The sequence below is a fragment of the Colletotrichum fructicola genome, assembly GCF_000319635.2.
Source record: "Colletotrichum fructicola Nara gc5 chromosome Unknown KSG_Nara_v1_contig07, whole genome shotgun sequence".
NCBI classification, from domain to species: domain Eukaryota; kingdom Fungi; phylum Ascomycota; class Sordariomycetes; order Glomerellales; family Glomerellaceae; genus Colletotrichum; species Colletotrichum fructicola.
The window spans coordinates 674309-697093 of NW_027094057.1; the positions used below are offsets into that span (position 1 = coordinate 674309).

The following is a 22785-nucleotide window of genomic DNA, read 5'->3' on the forward strand; positions in this document are numbered from 1 at the left end:
GGCATCAAAATTTGACTGGTCTGACCGAGTTTATTGGTGGCGCAGGAGTCGGGGATGTTTGATGAGCTCGTCTCTGGGTCGTCTGGCCGAACGGACTTACAATCACGATGGTGGCACAAACCTAAGGTAGGCAAAGGAAAGGAAAGGAAAGGGCAGAAACATTGGGGGCCCCTTTGCACCCCGAAAGGGATTCACCCTCGGATTCCCCTTTTGGGCAATCCGGCGGGGGGTCCCTGACTGCACTCCGCATTCCCCCAGACTGGATCCACTCCCGGATGGCCTGGACTGGGGGGCGTGGAGTTGCATTGCTCGACGTGACAGTCTGGACTTCTATTTCGCGGCAGACGGCAGGGTCCAACTTCCCTGTGCAGTGGTCACGAAGACAGAAAAAGGGTTCACGATGGACCCATATCTGCAGCCCAGTGCTGCTACTCTCGATGTAGTATCCCAATAGTGTTTGACCCGGGATTCCAGCCGGGACCCAGCAGACCCAGCAGTACCTTACCGTGTATCCATCATTCACTTTCACAGCCCAGAAGAATGTTCCATTCGCATCCTTGACAGTTGAGGCAAGCCTTGAGAGCTTTACTTAGACAGTACGGAACGTTCCCTGTCTCCCGACGTTCCGACGAATCATGTCTCCGTTTCGTGTGAACCGTGAACCAACGGATCCCGCCGGTGTGTTTCCGCCGCGGGGCCCAGGGTCGTGTGTCCGCTTCCAGGATGCCTGCTTGTGCTTGCTTGCTTGCTTGCTTGCTTGATTGATTGCTTGGAGCCCAAGCTCGTGGGTGGTGGGCGCCTCCAATTGCTGTTTCTGAGCTTCTTTTGGTAGCTCGTCCCTCGTCGTCCGTCTCGCCATCGCTTCCTTCCCCCTCCTTTCCTCCCCTCCCCTCCCCTCGTCTCCCCTTCCCCCCGGGGCGCTGGCCTAGTACCGTAGCTAAAGAGCTTACAGGAACATGGGCGGGGATCTTGAATCTGATATCTGACAACCACCGCATGACCTGTCTCGGAAAATGGCGGACCCTCTGGTTTGGATGTTCTAGCCTTCCCCCCTACCTGGGAGAGACCTGCAAGAGCTCATGCGGCCGCGACGCGCAGTTGGGACGGACACATAGACACGCACATACACACACACATCCTATGCAGTACACATGGACCTAGAACAACGGGGCGGCACCGAGCCCGCGGCCGCGACGGTGGGCCACTTCCACTTTTTTGCTGCTCACTTGACATCCGACGATGCTAAGAAAAGAATAGGGCAAGAGAAAAGAAAACACGGTTGAGGCGAAAGTGAGGGCGGGACGTCCGGCCAGACGACACGAGGCTTGTCGCAGTCGCCCAGTCCGCATCCGGACCGGACCAGCCAGGGACATGTGTCTGTCTGTCTACCTTACCTTAGTGACCAACAACAACAACACAACCCCCCTGGGGCGCACCAATCAACCCAAAGAGACCAGACCTTGTCGATGCCAATGCCTGCTTCGGCGCTAGCAGCTGTTCTGTTGGTGCAACTGTCGCGCGTGCGGTTCGGTGCCGTGCCATTGAGCTTCGGTTCGGGGATGCTGATCTGAGAATTGGATTGGCATGACGGGAGGAAAGGATCCTATCCTGGATGGGCGTGGCGTGGCGTGGGTGAAGGAAGGGTGAAGGGTGAGGGGGCAAGACCTGGACTACCTTGGGCATTGCCTGTGCGGGGGAACGGGAAACCCAGCCCGGCATGCCAAAGTTGACGATATTAGTCGTTCCAAAAGGTATAAAGACGAGAGAAGACGAACCGCTCTCAAGTCTTGAGGAACAGCTCGTCACTCTACACACTCATCAACTCATCACTCTTACAACACACACAAGCAACCAAACGCTCCTCCTCCTCGTCGATAAAGTTTCCGCCCTCCCGTCTTAGACGCCGCCGCCGCTTTCATCTCAAGCTCATTCACACACACACTTACACCCACATACCTCGACCGTGCGACATCGCTCCTCCATCTCCTCCGGCTGCCCTCCCAGAGACAACCACCGGCTTCCACCACCAACGGATCACCACTTGCCATTGACTTCCAGGCCAAACTTCCATCCTTCTTGGACTTTGCACATATCTTAACTGTCAATTCGACAAGATGTCTCGGTACGTAACCCGTCTGAGGCCGTTCGCTCTCGGCGCCCAGCTCAACAAGGCGCATTCCAGGCTCGCAACCCAATCTCTCCCCGTCGCTCCTCTGGCCGCTGAGCCCCTCCTCAATCAAACCGTCGTGAACCCCGTCGTGAACCCGGTCAGGAGCTTCAACACCACTCCCAAGGCCGCCGTCCCCCTCACATCGCCTACCATGACCCGCGTCCTCCCCGAGTTCAGCCTCCACGGCAAGGTCATTATCGTCTCCGGTGGTGCCAGAGGTCTTGGTCTCACACAAGCCGAAGCTCTCCTCGAGGCCGGCGCAACTGGTAAGATACCCCACGAAACCAGCTTACACACACTTTAGGCACACGACACTAAAACACACGCTTTCACAGTCCACGCCATCGACCGTCTCCCCAAGCCCGACCCCGACTTTGAGAAGGTCGCCCTCAGAGCCGAGACGGAGCTCGCCACCACCCTCACCTACCACCAGGTCGACGTCCGCGACGTCGCCTCCCTCAACGAGATTGTCGCCGGCATCGCCGACAAGCACGGCCGTCTCGATGGTCTCATCGCCGCCGCTGGTATTCAGCAGGAGACTCCCGCCCTCGAGTACAAGGCCGAGGACGTCGACAGGATGATGGGCGTCAACGTCACCGGCTGCTTCATGACCGCGCAGGCCGTCGCTCGTCAGATGATCAGACTCAACACTCCCGGCAGCATCGTTCTGATCGCCAGCATGAGCGGCACAGTCGCCAACAGGGGATTGATCTGCCCGTAAGTTCTCACATCTACCCCTCTCTTCCCCTCAATAGCCATGAGGATTCGCGAATCCTTCCATGAGGAGAGGTTCCTTCGTGGTGACACAAGACTGACGTAACACGCGGCTTGCAGTGCATACAACGCCTCCAAGGCTGCAGTTCTGCAACTCGGACGCAACCTCGCGGCTGAATGGGGCGTGCACAACATCCGCGTCAACACCATCTCGCCCGGCTACATCGTGACCGCCATGGTCGAGGCGCTCTTCGAGACCTACCCGGAGCGCAAGGAGGAGTGGCCCAAGCATAACATGCTGGGCAGGCTCAGCAGCCCGGGCGAGTACCGCGGCGCCGCCGTCTTCCTGCTCAGCGATGCCAGCACCTTCATGACGGGCAGCGACCTGCGCATTGACGGAGGCCACTGCGCCTGGTAGACCATTGCATGGTTTAGAAGGGAGAAAAGTGTCTTTTTATTGGGTTGATTGGTCGTAATACATCGATATCAGGAGTCTAGCGTATCATCTTGTTTTTTTACACATATAATACAATCACATTTCATATTAGCTTTATTTGGTCCTTCTCAAGCGGGACTCGTGATGCCCGGACGACCCAGTTTCTCCACGATACCCTTCTTCAGATTGAGTCTTTCCTCAATCTGAGCTGACGAGTGTCCCTTCTCACGCATCAGGTGCATCTGCACGATGGTGTTGAGGTCCAGCAACGTTCTGCCGTCGTTCCCGCTCCTGCCCATACTCTCAAACTCCTCTTCAGCTCGCTGTTGCAAGGCGCGCCTCGCCTCGAGAGTAGCCAGTGTCGCGTTTCGTGACGTTGGAGGGAACAGGGGCCCCGGATTTGAGATGGCAGCCGCGTGAGCTGGCAGCGACGCCGTCGAAGTGGCAGAATATGTCGGGTTGGGCTGCACAACGCCCATCTGGCGCAGGCGGGAGGAGAACTCTTCGCTGACTTCGGGGTTGATCGAGTCCGCAAGGACATCTGGAAGAACAGCATGTCAGCGACGCTTTTCGGGCCATTCGGTCAGGAAGAACAGCTCACCATCTGTCTTGGACGTCGCAGCCTGTGCCTTTGCATGTGTGCCGGGCTGCGATTGAGTAGGGGGGGCCGGAGCTGCCTTGCTCGCTGATGTGGGCGGCACGGCGCCGGGCGCGCGGGTCGGGAACTTGCGCGCCGCGCCTTGTGCTGCTTTTGACGATGATGCGCCCATTGCGTCGTGCTGTGTCAATTGGTCGTCGGTGAGAACCAGCTTTGGCGAAGTGGAAATGGAGAGCAAATGGAACACTGTGAGCGACCGGGGAAGCTTGAGATTCTTTCGCGGGCGACAGCTTATCGATAAGCAGCTTTACAGGGACCGCCGCCGATGACGCTTCTATGATTCCTGGGGGACCGAGGCACGTCAGACGATTCCTTTGAGTTCTGATTGGCTGCAACTACAGCGGTCACTTTTCCAGGTCTGGGGTAGCTGATCTTTTCTCCAGCTTTTCAATGTACACACAGAAAGTTCCATTAACACACAATATGTACAACGAAGAAGAAGAAGCTTATTTACGGGGTCTTGCGAGATTTTACCGGCCGCATTGGTTCCACCATCCCTTCCGGGACCTCCCACTCATCAACATCATCATTCCGCTCAGCTAATCTCCGCGACGTGATTCGTGACCAAGCAGGTCCACTCGTCGGTGCCGTAGTAGATGGTGTTACCGTCGTTGTGCGTCTGTCCAGTGCTAATGGTATCGCCGAGCTGCCAAAAAGCATCGCCAGCCATGCCGGCAGTCGTCGCCGACGTGATCTGCCACGGCCTCTCCAGCTCGCAGTGCCGCTCGGGGGTGCCGTCTAAGTCTCCGTGTCAGCAAAGTTTTCTGTTTCTTGCATTGCCGCCTCGAGTGAGGCTACTGTTTCCATTGCGTATCATTCACTTACACTCCTCAAAGAAGCATGGCTTGTTTGCCGCAACGCACTGAACAGCGTGGTCCGTCACCCACTTGCTGCCCGCATCGTACCCGAGTCCCCCTATTCTTATGTCAGCCAATCACCTCTCAAGTGAGTTATCTATCCCCAGAACTTACATGAGTTGGGGTAGAAGTGGAAGGTCGCAAAGTCGAGCGTGGTGATGTTCAAGAGGGCAACCCAGTCGGTTCCCTCAGAGTACTGGTACGGGTACGAGGTATCCCCGGGCAGCCCCATGCCCTCGTCGCCGAGCGTCACCATGTGGTTGGCGTCGAGGCTCTTCACATACTGCGACGTCGTCTTGGCCCAGTTGTAGATGACGCTGGTGCTGCAGCCCTGGCAGCGGGGCTCGTTCGCCAGCTCCCACGCGAGGATGGCGGTGCTCGACTTGAACCGGCTCACCACGGCCTCGATGTACTTCTTGTACTGCGTCTGCGCGGCCGTGTTGGTGTACCAGCCGTTGTGGTCGCCGCCGAAGGCGTTGACGTAGGCGTTGATGCCGCCGTAGTCGTTCCAGTTGTTGACGAAGTTGATGATGAGCTTGACGCCGTTCTTCTCCGCCGACGCGACGACGGCGTCCAGGCGCTGCAGCCCGTTCGCGCCCGTGTTGATGGTCGACCCGGACGCGCTGAGGTACTGGAAGTACACGTCGTTGGACGGGATGGAGTTGACGTCGTTGAAGCCCCAGATGCGCAGGATCTTGAGGCCCGAGGACTTGAGGTGGCCCATGACGAGGTCGACGTCGGCGTTTTGCGAGGAGCTCAGCATGGAGATCCAGTACGAGTTCGTGCCGGCGTAGTACTTGGTCACGCCGTCGATGTTGAACTTGGTGCCGACGGCCTTGGCGAAGCCGGTGCCGGTCGCGGGCGGCGCGGCGGTCGAGGAGGTCCGGACCGAGGAGGAGCTCGAGGTGCGGACGGTGGAGGTGGCGAGGGTGCTGGTCCGGGAGGTGGTCGTCGGCGCGGCGGTGCCTGTAGACGTTCAGCTCTTGTTCTTCACCAAGAACGATGTTGTGACGACTTACCGGGAACGCACTGCGAGTACCAGGCGTTGGAATACTGGCATACGGCGCCGGCCACGCAGGTCGTGGGTCCTGTCCAGCCCTGTCCACCGCATTGGCCGTACAGAGCTTGCTGCGCCGAGACGGCAGCCGCAAGAGAGAGCACTCCGGCAGCGACTGACTTCATGTTGAAAGACTGTGTCGGTGTTGTTCCTGCGAACTACCCTTCAAAAGCAATGAGAAGTCGCCGGTGGGATGCCGTCATTTTGTAGTCTCGACGTGCATCGCCCACATTGTCCTGATCGGCAACATCAGCCTCGACGGATCGTCGTCCTCCTTGCCCCTCGAAAGCTTCTTGCCATGTGACTGCGAAATTCCATCAATGGCGTGCTGAGGACTCGTCCTGTGTCAAGCCACGGCGGACAGCTGGACCCTGATCTCGAACGATGCTGTTAGGCACTCCGCAATCGAGGGGAACGCATCCGAAAACACCGGGGCGGATGCGAAAAAGCAGCTGGTTCACACCCACTTCAGGTCTTGGGATGGGTGGCCCGATATGACATGCCTGCGCCGGTTCTGCGTTACATTGCATGTCCAGGGCGGGAGACTGCTCGTCAACTGGAAATAATCTGGGGCGGCAGAACCAAGATTCTATTTGTCGCTTCCACCGATCTGCCCAACATTCACCCGTCCATTGTTTTGAACCAGCAAAACACGCTATCAACCAGCTTTCCACCAGCTACCCATTTTCTTGTAATTATTGAACTACTGATGAGATAAGTGGTGAGTCAAATTACAAGTCACATCAAAGACCCAGCGGCCCTTCTTGGACATAATGTCCGCCTCGACGTATGGGGCTGCAACGGCGGACCATGGTCCCCCGAATTCCGCTTTCGAAAATCGCGCCCTCGACCCCGCGTCAACGGCAAACCGGCCACCAGGCTAGCAAGCTTTTGCAGATGTACACGCACAAAAGCGAAAACGAGCTGAGTCGACAACGCGGGCCGTCAGGTTCCTGGATTTGATTTCAGGTAGTCATCCGCAGCTTGCGGGATGTACGCGATGCAAATGGCGGGTTGTCCCGAACACCGCCCATCCGCGACCCCGCCACTCCGGCAGCGTGATCCGGACGTGGACGTGGATGCAGCTGAAATGTCGGACCACAATTCCTGTCAGCAGTCTCTGGGGTGGCACAAAGTTCATGTGCAAGGACGAGTATATTCTCTTTCGTCTTTTTGTTCATTTCTCGTCAAGTCAATCCAAAGGCTGCTGTAGGCCGTACAGTTATTTCTTAACTCCGGAGGTTTTCTGCTTCTTTCTGCTTTAGCTCCGTAGCCATCGCCGATGCCGAAGACTTTTCGGTGGCCACGGGCGCCACTCCGTCGGTCTCGATGTATAAGGCCATCACCTTCGGGCCGGGGTAATGTTTGACGGCGTGCGCCGCCCACCACAGCCCGGTAATCGCCACCGTCCCTACCAAGATTACACTGCTCCAATTCATAGATGCTTCGCTCACTGGAAGCACAAAGGCTGTTGGCAGGAGGTCAGCCTGATTATCCCGTATAGCACAGGGAAACATCACAGACGAAGACTTACGAAAGCAGAAGAGAACATCAAACAACACAATGAACAGGACAGCCAGGCCGTTGACCGCGTACCCCGCTCGTCCTAGGTGGAACGGCCCCTTGGGGAAATACTTGCGGCCCGACAGCATGTTTGCCGCGAAGGGGATGGCGTAGGATATGGTCGTCAAAACGACAAACGATCCAGCGATGGCGAGAAAAGCCGTCGAACTGCCAAGCGGAATGGCACCTATCCCGGTAGCAAGCACGCCTAGATCGAACGTTAATCAAATGAGGACTGTGCAAGACCTCGACTCGACTTACAGACGAACAGGGTTGACCAGACGGGACAGCTGAGCCGTTCGTTTACTCGGCCAAACAAAGCTGACAGCGGCACGGCGTTGTCTCTGGCCAGTGCCCAGTAGGTCCTCGAAACCTTTGCGAGTTGGTTAGTCGTTGACGCGACTCAGACGGGAGTTGTTTCCCCTAGTCAACCCCTAATCAAAGGTAAACCGGCACTTTTGCTTACAGTCAACGTCAGACCCACACAGCAGGTCAAGGTGCAGATGAGCATGATGAACAGAAGCCCGAAAGCTGCGCCCGGGTTGCGCACGCCGTTATCCCCGGCCGTTGCTTGAACGTAGATGTTGGTCAACGGGAAGGTGTTGAAGCCGCCCTGGAGGGCGGTGATGTCTGTGATGGCGTACGATAAGGCGACGGCGAAACAAAAGGCATCTGCCACACAAGTCAACCAACGTTTGTTTCTCAATAAGACGAGCCAAAGACTTACAGACGAACCCCAGAGTGATCTGCAACATGATCGCTTTGGGCAGGTCCTTCCTGGGATGGCCCATCTCCTCCGCCATATGCGTAACCGAGTCAGGAGTCCCGATCGTAAAGGCGCCGTTGAGGACGCCCAGGAGAAACGCGACCCCGCCCGACCAACCGGTGGCATTATTCTCGTTGAAAGAGGACCACACAAAGTGGTTGGTCGCGTGGCGTTTCGGCATCGCCGCCAGGATGATGATGGTCACGATGCCGCCGATGATGACGAAGAAGGTGCCTACGTGCTGGGTGTGCGGCGCGTACTTGTTGGCGAAGACGATGAAGAACGCGGAGCCCCAGAGGATCAGGAGGTACCCGATGAAGACGTGGTACGGCTGGCTAACGTAGGTGTCGAGGTGGTAGACTGCGTACATGCTCACGGCGACGTTGCTCGAGATCTGCATGAGCGACGCCAGGGCGAAAATCCAGCCGTAGAAGTTGATCCCTGGTAACATATCAGTGAGTATTGCTTCACGTAATGCGCGATGCAGCAGACCGACGTACATCCGGTGAAGAAACCTAATATTCGTCCCCATCGAGGGCCTCCTGCGATGGTAGCCCAATGGTAGACGCCGCCGGCGGTCGGGACCGAAGAGGCAAGCTTGACGCTGCATCAGTTGCAGCTCACGATGTCTTCAGAACAAGGGATAGAAGTGGCAGGTACAGACCTCCGACAGACTCAGTCCGATTAGAGAGTAGTAGAAGGCGGCGACCAGGAGGCCGTAAACGATGCCGGGTGGGCCACCGTTGACTAGACCAATCCCGGTTGGTTACGGACATTTAACCTGCGAGACTGAGCGTGGACTCACGAATAGAGACCGAAATCGACGAGCCCAATGCGACCCAAGCGTTGTCCACGGTGAGGGCCATGCTGGCAAGTCCCAGAAGGCCGTATTGGCGCGACAGCTGGTCCCTGTGGCCTGCAGCGTTCAGGGCGACGCCATCTTGGATGACGACGACGGTTTCGTCGTCCGAGGTGCCTGGCTCCTCGACTCTGGTTCGTACTTCTTCTCGCATCGTGGTAGGTTTCTCACGTAGATGCGCTTCCAAGCGGATCTAGTGCTGTTATCTCGAGTCGTCTGCGAAACGGTGTGTGGACCGTCACGATGCACCGCTTTAGGAGGGAAGACGAGGTGTAGACAATCAAGGGTGACAGTAGACACGGCAAGCCGGAAACCCCAGCGTGGTAGCCCGCGCGGGAGGCGAGAAAAGAGAAAGACCAGACGGAATATGTATTATTTGAAGCAATGGGCTATCTGCTTGAGCAATGCCAACGTAGCATCGTGTAGCGCCATGTCTTGGGATGAAGATATCAGACACTTCATCCCTAGTGGCCAAGACGCAGACTGTGCGATGGCGCGGTGCTAAGATTGACGTTGCATATTCTTCTTTTCAAGCCAGTCAGCCCGCATAAGCTCATGCTGCTGTGCATCGGACTCGTAAAGCCAAGATAAGACAAGAGGCAAAATCGTACATCAGTAGCGTGTTATCGGACTGCGTGATACGGGCAGGACGAACAGTTTCTTTGCCTCGACGTGTAGAGGATTTAGGCTGTGGCATTTCGCTTCATATGTGCGCCACATCTTGCGTGGGACGGGCCGTCCAATCTGTGCCTGGCTGATGGACCATTCAGGACGGCAGGATAGCTAGAGGTCTGTGGTGTAAGGGGGATGCATTTTGACAAATGATGTTCGCCGGTGCGTGCGGAAGGATTCCAACCGGCAATGTAAGCTTTCCTTGGGCAGCTTTTCCCATGTCCATGTGGCATGTGCTACAGAATCAGTCAATGCTCGAAAGCCGGCAAACAAACCGAAGGCATATTAGTTGAGCGTAGCAAAGGATATAAACGCCAAGACGGCTTGTTTACTGATGTGTCCGATACCCAAGTTTATGAATGAAAGAAAGCGGCCAACCGAGGCGCGCCGCGGCCTGTGCTGCATGCAATGGGAGAGAGCTATGTTGGTGTTCGAGAGTCCGAGATGGAAGAGCACCAGCCATGCAGCCAAGGTTCGCAATGAAACACTGCCAATTCGCATCGCGTTCGGTGTTGTGGACCGCAGTCAGAGTCTACCTTAGATCAGAGAGGCTACAGGGGACTTTTGGGCCGATACGATGCTCTCGCATTCGTAAGGTATGTATGCCTCATCTGAAGCACCAGGCCTCGGAGGCCTGAACCAAATGTCTTGGTGAGATATGAGTGAGCGAGTTTGAGTGCCAAGCGTGATGGCCAACCGTGATGGCCAACCGGAAGAAAAAGATGCTGGAGGATGGCTAGCTCATTGGGGTAGCACTGGAAAAACTGTTGGCGAGTAGAGTTTTTCTCGCTGACCGGGTTTTGAGTCATCACGATGGTTCGCGATTGAAGGCGATCTCCTGCTGAGACAGGACGATGCCGGTGAGAGAAGGGTTAATAGATGAATTAAATAGACGAGGTTGGATGAGATGGGCTGATGTGAAGGATCGAGTTGGGTTGAGGGATGGGAGGAAGACTTAGCACTGTAATTAACCCCGCGGCCCGGGCATTTAGCGCCGATAGCGCCCTCGTCCTCCCTCTTTCGGTCACTTTAGCGAAGATGAACAAAAGCTTAACAGAAGCGCCAAGTGGGGCCCTTCTTTTCAACGTTCCATTTCGGCGAGGAACACACACAGCCCACTCACCCTCTACTCATCCATCTCCTCCATCTTCGCGAAACAAAGATTCACAGCTTCACATCTCCCTGTCAAACACCAACGGGCATGCAAGTCATTTGCTTCCAAGCCGCGGAAAACCAGCGCAAGTAAGCACTTTCGGGCCACTGTGCCCCTGTTTCCACGATGCGACGACGACTCGGCAGTCGTGCCATTGGCTTGGAACCTGGCGTCGAACCTTCGCCGCCACAAAATCCCTGCCGTACGGCAAACCTTCAGGCTTCTTCTGTCTGTCGAGATCCCTCGAAGAATCTGCTGCTGTCCTTCCCCCTTGGCAGCCTCGAGTCTTTTTTGATGGGTTAGGGGAAGACGGTGATGCTTACACTCTTGGCAATAGAGAAACACTGTTCGGCAAGCCACTAACAAAAGCTGACATGACATCGAAATTTTTCCTCCTCTGGAACTCTTCCTACTTTCGGCATGTCTTCTCCTTTCAGAGAAGGATGGTTCTCATCGTCTATAAATAATACCCACAAAGCATCGCCGACGAGTCTGTCCACCCAAATCCACGCAACAAGCAATCCCCTGCCCCAAGCGCCGACCGTGTCTCTCATCCAATACCCCACGAACACGGAACATCTCACGCAAACCTGTCATTCCAGAGCCCGGACACCTCCTTTCTTAACTGCCGGTTCTATCGGCCGGGGACCATGCCCAGGTAATCTCCCTGCGATGGCCATGGTTTCCCCGTCCATTCGGAATCCCATCCCGAGCACCACCTTACCGGTCATGGAATCCTCGAGGATTGTTGATCTTGCCGCTTTTTGTTTTCAGGCACATTACATGGGCCCCGAGGGAACCGTAGGAACGGCAGCTTTTGTCGTGCAGGCATCCGGCTGGACGTCAGCTTGAATCCTGGTGCCTTCTTTAATGTGAGACGCTGAACTCATCATTGCAAATGGGGTATATACATAGGCGAACGACCCCCATCCTGAAGCACTTTGTTGAGAGCCTCCAGCGAGTTCGTTCTGCCCTTTTCGTTCTTTAATCTGTTGATGACTTGTTCCGTTGCGATGTTTTCCATTCAGCATCACCCTTGCGGTTACCTCCTCCTAGCCTTGATTTCCTCGGTGCTTGTAGAAGCAGCCCCCAACCCTTCCAAGGCCTGCCCCCCGTTCACCAAAGGCAGCTTCACAATCCAGCAGTATCAGCTGTACCCCGAAAATGCGGACTGGGACGTTAACAACTGTATCGTCTACTTTGGGTAACTGAGCCCGACCCCTCTTACACAACTCACGCACTAACCCGGTCCCAGGTCCTTGTTCAACGCCAGCGTAGCCGTGTACGACCCGTACAAGGACTCGGTGGTGGACATCCTCGCCTTCGACGGCATCACGCACAACCCAACCCTCCACATCGGCGGCGTCCAGGTCGACCAGCACACCAAGCTCGTCTCCGTGGTCGTCGACGCCGCCGCCGCCTTCAACACCGCCGGCCAGGACATCTCGGGCGACAACTTCATCATCAAGTACGACCCCGCCAAGAAGCAGGTCCTCTGGAACAAGAACATCACCGCCGTGACACAGGGCCAGTACGGCGGCTTCCAGGACATCGAGCACGACCCCCGCGGGAACACGTACGTCGTCGGCTCGTTCCCGGGGACCATCATGAAAGTCGACCCCCAGGGGTCCGCTGTCGATCCCTGGTTTCTCCCGCAGCAGATCAATCACACCAAGATGGGCTTTTCCGGGCTCGCGGCAACGGGGGATATCCTCTTGGCGAATAACAACGAGGACCGCCAGATCTACCGGTTCAATATGAAGGACGACAAGGGAAAGCCTGAGCTGGTACCGAGAACGCCCGAGGTCAGCCTGGACAGCACGGATGCGATATACCTGCCGCCGAGGTATGACGGAAAGGTTCTGCTCATCGCAGAGAACCTCAAGGGCATCACCGTCTTGCGGTCCAAAGATGGGTCGTGGAAATCAGCTGAGCACTTGGGCACTGTTCCCAACAACTCTACTGCAGCCCAGGGCGGGATCGTCACGGCGCCGGTACAGATTGGGGACAACCTCTTCATGGTGGAGGAGTTCTTCGCAGACCCTCCCGTTTCCGGCTCAACCGCAGGAAACAGAACTAGTTTCCCATTGGTTGACATCACTTCTGACGTTGAAAGGTTGCTGAAAAAGACAGCCGGCCGTAGATGAGCCAGATCAACGGACCGAGAGTAATAAAACACATCATCTTTTCTACACTTTGGTACATCTTATGCACACCCTGATTAACTCTGAAGACTGATAACGTCCCCGAGTTCGATCTGCTGCCAAAACTCCAAGGCATCATGTGAAATCGCCAGAGTCCAAATCGCGAGTACAAGCCAACATGACGCCCAAATGCCGTCGGGGTATTACCAAGCTGGATAGGTCCGAACCAACAACCAACTGCCCAGATGCGCAACCAATTTCGCTCGAAGAAAGTGGATAACCGCCGAAAACCTCAAAATTGGATGCCGAGATGTTCGTCGTACAGAGTCGAAAAGGGATCGTCCTCCTCGATGCCCAGAATCTCGTTTGCTTCCCTCAGCCAAGCCGGGGTCGGTCCCACCCGGGTGGTAGGCGGCTGGGATTGAAACAACTCCTCTTCAAATATGTCCTCATAATCAGCCGTCTTAGCTCCCATCCATGCGTCTTTTCCAGTTTTACTCCAGGGGCTGACATCTTCCTCCACCTGCTTCGGCATGGCCGTACCCTATCCGGGGCCGAAAAGGTGTGAGGCTCCAAAGTCTTCCTTAAAGCCAAGGAACTCTCCTCTCTTACCCGGCATCGGCTCTCCGATGCCTGAAGGCGAGATCTTGGAGACGTCCCTTCCGAACTTGTCCTTGTAGATGACATTGCCCATACCGTCAGCTTTCATTACGGCAATCTGAACGGGCTCGCCATTATAAGGATCGATCAGGCAGAAGTGGCGGCCGACCTGGAAGGGGCCCTTGTGCTTGTCCTTTGCGAGCTCGCGCGCTTTCTCGACCTGGCGACCAACCATGCTCTGATGCTCGCTAATGGGCTGGGGTTGCAACATCATCATCTGCAGTTGAGCGTCGGACTCCTTGGTGGGCTTGAAGGGATCGGCCAGCTTTGTCTCTCGGATCGGGCTGCTACTCATCATAGCGCCAGGAGCGTATCTGCTTGGGGATGGAGTGATTGTGCTGCTAGATCTGTTGCTGGATCTGTTGCTGGACATAGTGTTCGAGGTGCCATCAGAGGTCGGGAACGAGACCTTTCGGAGTGACGAAGGGCGACGAGGTGTCGACGGTGTGCTACTCGATTGACGGTATCCCGGCGGACTGCTAGATGGAACAAGGCTGGCTCGGTTGTTTCTATCGGTGTCTACATGACGAGGTTAGCTAATCTGGGTAACTCTGGGCACAAGGTTGTGTTCATACGAAGTTGCATGCGGGGCATGTTGGACGAGAGGGCGGCCACCATCGGATTCTGCGTCGGACGACCAGACGGGCTGAAGTGCGACACGTTGGCTTGAATTGTCAGTAAATCTCTGGGCGAATATTTGAGATGAGACTAACGAAAGTATTCCATCTGGGACATGTAGGACGCCATAGACGCGCCGTCCAAGTTCAGATCAAGAGGGTCGCTCGGGAAGGCAGGACCCGGGGAGACGGGCTCGGGGCTCGAATGGCTCATCTGATCGTAGGAACGCTTCAGACGGGGAAGCTCCATATTTTCCCGAATATCAGAAGCGCGTTGTTGCATGGCGATTTCGGCGCGGTAGTTCGGGATCGCCAAGTGGCTGCGGACTTGGTCGGCACGGCGCTGCATCTGAGGCTCGGCAGGGCGGGGCAATGCCGAGATTCCTGATGAGACACGTTCAACGAGACTCCGTGTTACTTCTTCGGCTGCCTTGGTCGGGGTCATGGGTATGGCTGGTAGAAGAAGGACTCCAGGCAACTAGAATTTCACCGGAGACTGCCTGGCGGGGTGTCGCAAACCGGTTAACCAAGGAGGTGTAATGAAGGTCAAAACGAACGCGAACTGCCAATGTCGGCCGTGATGTGGACTCCGAAGTGTCGTTCTGGAGGAAAAACGATGGTAGTCGAGGGTGGGAAACTGCAGTAAAGGCTGCCTCGACACAAAAGAATATTGTCGAGTCGCACGTTATGCGGTTGCTAGCCTCGAGCGCCTGGTGAATAAGACGTTTGTTTACCTTCGCGTGGGTCTGCAAGGCAGGCAGACTTGGGAAGGTGCTCTTGGTCGTTGCTTCCTTTGGTGACAAACATGTTCTTTCTACACAGCCTGTTGACGGCCTATTCAAGCAACCTCGAATCAGACCAGCTCCTTGTCTTTGTTGACACTACCCCTTACCTCTCTCTTCCTGCAATGCCCCCAAGCGCCCAAGTATCACGACGCAACGATTTGAACCAAGTGTGACTGCAATGTCTAATCTTATACATTGAATAATTTGTGGTTGCCTCTTGCGTTTCTTGAGGCTTCATTTACATCTCTTACATTACTCGACCTGGAACCCTCGCACAGGCCAGACAAGACACGTAGATATCCTGCATCCATGACCGAAGGCAGCACCCGTCCAAGACTTCGGCAGCCAGTCCCGAAGCCATCGCGAATCCCTCACAGTAAGCAACCTGCGTACACCCGAAAAAGGGCCACCACAGATCCCGTCCGCAAGCGAACCCTCAAAGACGCTGCAAAAACCTAAACCTAGACTTGGGAGGTTTCGCAGGCGGCATCTCAGGCGGGTTCCCGTTGCCCGGCATGCCCGGCATGCCCGTGCCGTTGTTCGGGGGAGAAGGATTTCCCTTCCCTCCGCCCGGCTTATCGCCGCCCTTACCGCCGCCTTCGCCAGGCTTGTCGCCGCCCTTTCCTCCTCCTTCTCCTCCTCCTCCACCACCGCCGCCGCCACCTCCACCACCACCTCCTCCGCCGCCGCCTCCTTCACGGCAGCCACTTGCAAATAGCATGACCTCAGCGCAGTTCGCACCCTGGTCAGCCTTCTTATAGACGTTGTACTGCTGCTGCTCGGCCTCACACTGGAAGAACTTGGTCTGGTTCTTGAACGTAATCTGCCCGTCGCAGCCAACCGAGAACCCAGAGTCGGGCTTCTGGCCAACGTCACACTGCAGAGTCTCCGTGGGAGCTAAGTCGTCATAGTTAGTTTTCAGAGTCTTCAAAATCACAGACACCCGGATTTACTTACGAGTCCACCAGCAGCCTCGCTTCTTGTCATCGTTGACCTCCCCCTTTTCCATATGCATGGTCGCCGGCTCAAGTCCGATTCTAAGCTGTCCGCTTTCCAACTGGCCAATGGAGCCGGAAACAGAGCCCTTCGCCATGAACTTGAACGACTTGCAATCTCTCAAACGGCCGCCCTTGCAGTCGTCACCTCCCTTTCCGCCTCCACCGCCGCCACCTCCTGGGCCAGGGGGCGGCTTTGGCTTGTCACTAGCTCCAGGTTTGTCAGGTCCCGGCTTATCAGGTCCGCCCGGCGGTGGCATCGGCTTAGGCTTGTCGCTCGATCCAGGCTTATCAGGTCCGGGCTTGTCAGGACCAGGCGGCGTCTTCGGGGGGTTTTCGCCGGGTGGTGGCATCGGCTTAGGCTTGTCGCTTGATCCGGGCTTGTCAGGTCCAGGCGGCGTCTTCGGGGGGTTTTCACCACCCGGAGGCATCGGCTTGGGCTTGTCACCTCCGCCCGGCGGCGGCATAGGCATGGGCATTGGCATTGGCATGGGCGCGTCGCTTGCTCCAGGCTTGTCCGGGCCCGGCGGCATCGGCTTCGGTTTGTCGGGCTTGTCGCAGTCCTTGGGGCCCTTACCACCGCCATGACCACCTCCCGGGAAACCGCCTCCCGGGAAGTGGTTGTCGATCTGAGGGTCTGCATTGTCCCTCTTCATCCCACCACCGCCGCCGCCTCCTGGACGTTCGCCAGCGCGGCAGCCTTCTCCACGGCCGCGGCCGTGTTCGGCAGCCAAGACATTTGCGTCGTCTCTGCTACCGAGGGAGAGAGCAAGGGAGCTCGTAGCCAGGGAAACGACAGTGATTACCGACAGACGCATCTTCCTGTTCTCTCTCGAAGGATGTACAAATTTTGAGTGTGGTATAATACAAATTAGAAAAACGGGTGACAAACGAACGTCACACGGCCCGTCAGGGGAGTATGCCCTTGGGGGAAAGGAGTTTACTGTCGGAATGGGTAAGGTGAGGAAGATTTACTCGTCTTCTCAACACGAAAAAAGCGAATGCTGTCGTGAAGAAAGGGGGAAAAGGGTGGCGGTAGGCATTAGGGTGATGGACGACAGACGAAGTCTTATTATCTTTTTTAGGCTTTTCTTTTCGAACCACCTCGAAAGCTTGAGAAACGACATCGGAGAGAGGGGACATGGCTGCGAACACGAATCACAACGTGAGGCGGCCGTCAAATGACTAGCCGGGCGAGAGCAGAAAAAGTCTGGCCGGAGCGGAAAAGGGGGACGAGGGGGTCGTGAGGGGGAGGGGTTGGCGGGGGTTCGATGATGTCCGACGACGATGTCAACATCATGAGAGAGTCATTCAACAAAGAGGGGTGTGTGTGGGATGGGTGTGGGTGGGCAGAGAGAACAACCAACAGGGGGCCTGAGGAGGAGGCCTGGAGGAGGCCTCGAAGAGGCGTGGGTTAACATGATCTCATGAACCACACACGGCATTCGTACAAACATCGGATACGGCATCCACGTGGAGACTCAAAGGCAATTGCCCTTCCAGTCATTTTTTTCTGCCGCCTCTCAGAAGCGAAGGAGATCATAAAAGATCAAGCTATAGAACTTCAGATGGAGCCAGATCGAGATGACATCTTGGCTGGGAAAAAGGGGGTGCGAGAAGTTAGAATCACGAACTGGCGAACCACGCAGAAACAACCACCAAAGGCGGTGACTTTTCCGACGACTTGGTTCGATTGGGCCAAGGAATAAAACTCGGAGGATTAAAAGGAAGAAGGAAAAAACTCTCTTGCTTAGTCCTGACAAGAACTCAAAACCTTGCCATTCAAATCACCCCTCTTCTTCCCATCCCCTCATCTTCGCTTCTCCGTCGCCCGATCTTTCCAGGGACTACGCGGCAAGATGCGGCGGTGAAGCGAACGGCCAAGGTCAAAACAAGAAACATGGGGAGGGAACCGGAGAGAAACAAAGTTTGCATCGAACGAATCATTTCTATTCTCTTGACTGATGAACGAGAGTCATTGTGTATGTGTGTATCTTTCTCTAACTCTTGGTATCTTTTTCTTTTCTTCCCTTGCGAGACGCTGAGTCGTCCTCCACTAGAGACGATTCGGGGGCAGACGAGGTTTCGTTTCCTCGAATCACAAAATGGGGCCTTGTTCCACGGGCAAAGGCTCGTTTGCCGTTTCGATCGCGACGAAGACATGGGTATCATACGGTTAAACACACTTCAAAGCTCAGCTCTTCCCCAGACGCGTGCGTGCGGAGCCTCGGAACAAACACCTTGCGGCTGAAAGCCCGTGCCAGGCTGGTGGTAGGAACAGGGAAGTAGGGGTTTTGCGGTTCTCCGGAAGAGCCGCATTCGGGTCGCCCAACATCGAAACGGGGTGCAGGTTCAGGCCGCAATCAGGTTTGTAACGGCTGCCGTTGCCCTGTGATCTCATACCAAACAGTGCGTTGACCGCACGCTGGCGGGCGCTGAACTTTAGGATCTGGAGTCCCAGAGTCGGCCCGATCGACGATGATTGGACTGTTTCCCTACCCGAGCTGGCGACGTTGCCGAAACTTCGGCGACGCGACGGATCAACATCATCTAGCTTTTCAGAGAGCCTCATGTCTTTCTCCTCTTGGCGGCAGTGCTGCTCCTAGTACTCCTTGTACTGGCGCGATCCGAGATCGCACGGACCGAGGTATTGTAGCTCGTCTCCGAGGCAGCGCCGTCACCACCCTCACTGTCACTTGCGGAGTCGTCATCAGAGTCAGCGTCCAGCGGGATCATATCGTCCGAGGCTTCATCAGCGTCTTCAGACGCCTCGGCCAAGGACTTGTCGCCCTCGGCCTTACCGTCTTCGGATCCGAAACCCTCAAACTCATCATCGTCCTCCTCCTCTTCCTCATCATCGCTGTCACCAGCGACTGTGGAAGGTCCCATTGAGGTATCAGGCATGCTCTCAGCATTCTCAGCATCATCCCGCTTTCGCTTCAGGGGCATCTCTCCGAGTCTACCACCGCGACCCTCCACGGCCTCACCCGCCTCGGCATCCTCATCCACCGGCGCAGGAGTGAACCAGGGAATCTTGCCGCGCATGAAATCGTTAAGGATCATCTTGGCGACACCATCCACGTCAGGCTCTCCCTTGCGGAGGAGACGACCGCTCTTTCGGGCAATCATCTCGAGGAACTCGGTGTGGTTCTTCCAGCCCTTGAGTTCGTAAGTCCTCTCCATGTGGTGAGGCTTCACCTTGGCGAGTACGGCAGGGATATATTGTTCAGGGTGCTCGACGTTCTCGACACGCACAACACCACGCAGAAGCAGGTCCTGAGGCGTGTCCGTCTGAGAAGGCGGGACGATACCAGGGCAGTCAATGAGGTCTGGGCGTGTTAGCTCATGCACATTGACATCGAAAGAGGTGAGCGCGACTTACAGATCTTCTTGGTGAGAGTGATGTATTGCCAGACCTTGGTCTCGCCAGGAATTGGCGCAACGTTGGCGACCTTCTTCTTCCTCAAAGTGTTGACAATACTGCTCTTGCCGACGTTGGGGTAGCCGATGAGTCCGACAGAGATCTGCTTGCGCTCGCTGTGGAGCTTGGCGTACTGTCTGAGCAGCTCAATCAAACTTCCCTTGCCGAAGGGGTTGGTAATGCTAGAGTGCATGGCGAGCGTTGGCCTGACCTTGGAGAAGTATCGCACCCAACGGGCCTGTGCCTGTTAGCTTCCGCTTAAGAAAACAAACGACACAGTCATATGTGATGATATGTATGCTTCGCTACTAAGAAAACCGCCATATCGAGGCTCGGGAGAGCACTAGCAGAGTTCAACTCAAAGTGATGCAATTTCGTCTCATGATGGGAAATCCAAAACGGACCCCATCAGCCCTGATCCAAGGACCAGGACAGCGAGACGACCCTTGATATTCCCAGCGTGTAACGGAGAACCTTCCATTGAGGGCAACAGAGTGCGAAAGGATTCCTGACAAAACGACTGGGGTCTGGAGGAAAGGTAGGAAAAGAAGGAGAAAAAAACTTACAGCTACGCTGGTGGGCACCAAATCGGTCTTGTTCAAGACGAAGATGAGGTGCTTGTGAGGAGCCTCCTCTGAGAGGTATTTCTCAACACTCTTGCAGCGCGTGCCCAGAGGGTCGCGAGCGTCGAGGACGTGGATGACAACATCGGAAGAATCCAACACGCGGTACAACTCGTTCCAGATACGCTTGCTCTGTCCCTTGTTGAAAATGGGCTCGATCGACATGGTAACGTGACCCTCGTCCTCGCCGTCCGCCGAAGGTCCCGAGTTTCCACTGAGCAGCTTGGCCTGCTCGAGGCGCTCGTTGTACGTGTCCAAGCTCTTGTCCGCGTCGTCCATCAAGTCCGTGATGGTGCCCGAGCTGATCTTGACACGCTTCCTCTGCGCCTTGGGGCCGAAGGTGCTGCCGAAAGAGGATGTCTCAATCGTCATCTTGGCCTGGTGCTTCTTGAGGCCGTTGGTCTCGCCTTCCTTGATGAGAGACATGGGAAGCTTGTTGCTCTTCAGGAGGACCGAGTATGGGTCGGCAGCCTTCTCCGCCATGGCACTGCGAAACGCTGTCAAGCTCTCTTGGGAGATGACGCGAGTGTTGTTGAACCACTTGCGGTTGGGCTCGATCCGGGCGTTGGGAACTTCGCGGCTCTGGAACGACGCGGCCTTGGTGATCTCACCGTCGGCATTGCGCTGGGCCTTTCCATCCTTGAGGATATTCAATTGGCGCACCCTCTTGGCAGAGCTGCAAAGATATGTTAGCGACGCGTCCAATGGGTCCAAAAGCCATGTTCCTGAAGCAGGAAGGGGGATAGGCTTACCGATAGAAATTTTCGCCCTTAGTCTTGACGTTGCCCATGCCATCGCCGGTCTTGCCCTGGCGAACCTTTCGGTTCGCCTCCTTCTTTCCGGTTCCCATCTTCTTGTGACCGCGAACTCGCCCAGTCGTAAAATTGAAAGAGAAGAGGGAGGAAGACTGGGCAGGAGTTGAAGTCGGTGAGTTGTAAAGGAAGATTGAGAGGGGGAGGTTGGAGCTCGCGCAAAAGAAGAAGTTCTCTGCGCACTGGTGGGGTCCTGGCATTTTTTTAGTGGAGTTGCTGAAATTTTTGGAGACTTCGGGTCAAGCACGCGCCGTACCCCCGACCAGCCAATCAAAACTCTGATTCACTCCTCTCCACTGTGAATGGCACATTCACGCCCCGGTGTTGTCTCTTACTGGTGCTGCTCACCTACTGGCAGCGCAGAAATCCCACCCAACTAACTGCCCCTCCAGTCAAGCCACCGGTGTGTTTCTATCAAACCCTGGACAATCGAGAATTTCTCAGGTCCATGAGCCTACCACCACGGAAGGTCATCTCAAGCCGCGAGCCGACTCCATTCCCAGCGCCGTCAATCTCCTCACAGTCGGTGCCATTAAGTTGGTCGAAGCCGACTAGGCTAAAATGTCATCACGATGCGCATGCGCGCGCCTGGCACGGCTCCCTGTCGCCGCTGGATCCAGCATGAACCTCACACGACCCTTCTCGACCACGACTGCAAACCTCAAAGTGCCTCCCGAATCCCCCGAATGGATCCAGGTCCCGGTACCGCCTCAATCTCAGTCCTCTGAGCAGAAGCTCAAGGTCATTAGGGGAACCCTCCCCGTGCCCCGCGACCCCTTCCCGCGCAAGGAAGGAGACCGCAAGGTCAAGCCCGAATACCTCGAACAAACGGCCCCGACACCCTCGAACGAAGCCTCCCAGAGGCCTGTCGAGCCAGGCTCTCGCCGGGAGCACCGCCGACTCATGGCTGATAGCCGTCGTGAGAACCTCAAAACCGCCCTCAAGGGCCTCTACCAGCGCAAGAAGACCACCGTCGATGCCATATCAGCCACTTCGAGGCAGCGTCGACTCGATAACGCACGCGCAGCCAAGGCCCCCGAGCGTGAGGACGACCGTCTTACCCGTAGCTCAGTTCTGTCATCTCTCAAGACTACAATGTCTGTGGACCTTGATCCTCTCCGTTACGAGCGCGCTGCGGAGAGCAAGGCCAAGACCGCCGCCCTCGCCCAGCAGAAGACCGATGCGAAACGGGATGCGCTTATGGAATTGTACATTAACGCCTCCAACTTCATCGTCACCGAGGAGGAACTGAACGAGGAGCTGGACAGGCTGTTCGCCGAGGATTTCTGGAAGCGCCAGGGCCAGTCTATGGTCATGGACCAGGAGAACGCTTGGGACGTCTGGGGAGCGCCCCCAACGGTGCAGACCATGTTGGAGGAAATGTTCAAGAGAGAGACGAACGCCATCGACTCGCAGCAGACCGAAGGAACCAGGTCCGTCAACAGACAGAAGACAATTGCCGAGGAGTTGACCGGTGGCAAGATGAAGGGTTCAGACTAAAGAGCCGGCTCAGCTGGCGGGTCGTACACAAATTGCGGTTCAGCCCTGTAAAATCTCACATCTTCAGTTGTGGTGGCTTGAACCAGACAGCATCCGCATGTCACGCCTGGGTGCAGTGTCGCCTCGGGTGCATTCAACTTGTACTACCATAGATTCTTTGTAGCATTATAAAAAGCCATCGATATCAAACTAACAAGACGTACATGTCCTCCAACGCCGAAGAACCCCATATGCACATTGACAGGCTTTTGCCAGTCGAAATAGAAACTGTTGTATGTGTCTGCGGGATCTCTATGAAAACGACCGGAGCCGCCACGTTCTTG

General features: G+C 56.0%; 9 protein-coding genes across 9 annotated transcripts; 3 read left to right on the top strand and 6 right to left on the bottom strand.

The window, feature by feature from the left end:
• Window positions 1-2114: 2114 nt before the first annotated feature.
• On the top strand, window positions 2115-3302 carry CGGC5_v011845 (D-arabinitol 2-dehydrogenase; the record flags this gene model as incomplete). Its single annotated transcript, XM_032030614.1, has 4 exons — window positions 2115-2122; window positions 2183-2436; window positions 2506-2887; window positions 3005-3302. The coding sequence occupies 4 exons, from the start codon at window positions 2115-2117 to the stop codon at window positions 3300-3302; spliced, it is 942 nt and encodes a 313-aa protein (XP_031889752.1).
• Window positions 3303-3448: 146 nt separating this feature from the next.
• CGGC5_v011846 (uncharacterized protein) lies at window positions 3449-4090 on the bottom strand (the record flags this gene model as incomplete). Its single annotated transcript, XM_032030615.1, has 2 exons — window positions 3449-3861; window positions 3922-4090. 2 exons carry the CDS (start codon window positions 4088-4090, stop codon window positions 3449-3451), a joined length of 582 nt encoding a protein of 193 aa, XP_031889755.1.
• Window positions 4091-4513: 423 nt separating this feature from the next.
• manF (putative mannan endo-1,4-beta-mannosidase F) lies at window positions 4514-6017 on the bottom strand (the record flags this gene model as incomplete). Its single annotated transcript, XM_032030616.1, has 4 exons — window positions 4514-4716; window positions 4804-4893; window positions 4950-5801; window positions 5855-6017. The coding sequence occupies 4 exons, from the start codon at window positions 6015-6017 to the stop codon at window positions 4514-4516; spliced, it is 1308 nt and encodes a 435-aa protein (XP_031889754.1).
• Window positions 6018-7121: 1104 nt separating this feature from the next.
• On the bottom strand, window positions 7122-9234 carry HNM1-3 (Choline transport protein; the record flags this gene model as incomplete). Its single annotated transcript, XM_032030617.1, has 8 exons — window positions 7122-7360; window positions 7427-7663; window positions 7717-7828; window positions 7922-8127; window positions 8183-8662; window positions 8722-8818; window positions 8886-8968; window positions 9027-9234. The coding sequence occupies 8 exons, from the start codon at window positions 9232-9234 to the stop codon at window positions 7122-7124; spliced, it is 1662 nt and encodes a 553-aa protein (XP_031889652.1).
• Window positions 9235-11918: 2684 nt separating this feature from the next.
• On the top strand, window positions 11919-13052 carry CGGC5_v011849 (Core trichothecene cluster (CTC) protein 14; the record flags this gene model as incomplete). The annotated part of the gene is made up of 2 exons (XM_032030618.1): window positions 11919-12109; window positions 12161-13052. The coding sequence occupies 2 exons, from the start codon at window positions 11919-11921 to the stop codon at window positions 13050-13052; spliced, it is 1083 nt and encodes a 360-aa protein (XP_031889756.1).
• Window positions 13053-13593: 541 nt separating this feature from the next.
• CGGC5_v011850 (uncharacterized protein) lies at window positions 13594-14771 on the bottom strand (the record flags this gene model as incomplete). The annotated part of the gene is made up of 3 exons (XM_032030620.1): window positions 13594-14228; window positions 14285-14374; window positions 14423-14771. 3 exons carry the CDS (start codon window positions 14769-14771, stop codon window positions 13594-13596), a joined length of 1074 nt encoding a protein of 357 aa, XP_031889653.1.
• A 776-nt stretch (window positions 14772-15547) lies between these two features.
• On the bottom strand, window positions 15548-16924 carry CGGC5_v011851 (uncharacterized protein; the record flags this gene model as incomplete). The annotated part of the gene is made up of 2 exons (XM_032030621.1): window positions 15548-16008; window positions 16069-16924. 2 exons carry the CDS (start codon window positions 16922-16924, stop codon window positions 15548-15550), a joined length of 1317 nt encoding a protein of 438 aa, XP_031889751.1.
• A 1376-nt stretch (window positions 16925-18300) lies between these two features.
• Window positions 18301-21162, bottom strand: nog-2 (Nucleolar GTP-binding protein 2; the record flags this gene model as incomplete). The annotated part of the gene is made up of 5 exons (XM_066152607.1): window positions 18301-18708; window positions 18750-19435; window positions 19489-19765; window positions 20094-20826; window positions 20903-21162. The coding sequence occupies 5 exons, from the start codon at window positions 21160-21162 to the stop codon at window positions 18301-18303; spliced, it is 2364 nt and encodes a 787-aa protein (XP_066007899.1).
• Window positions 21163-21583: 421 nt separating this feature from the next.
• CGGC5_v011853 (uncharacterized protein) lies at window positions 21584-22462 on the top strand (the record flags this gene model as incomplete). The annotated part of the gene is made up of 1 exon (XM_032030624.1): window positions 21584-22462. One exon carries the CDS (start codon window positions 21584-21586, stop codon window positions 22460-22462), a length of 879 nt encoding a protein of 292 aa, XP_031889546.1.
• Window positions 22463-22785: the final 323 nt, after the last annotated feature.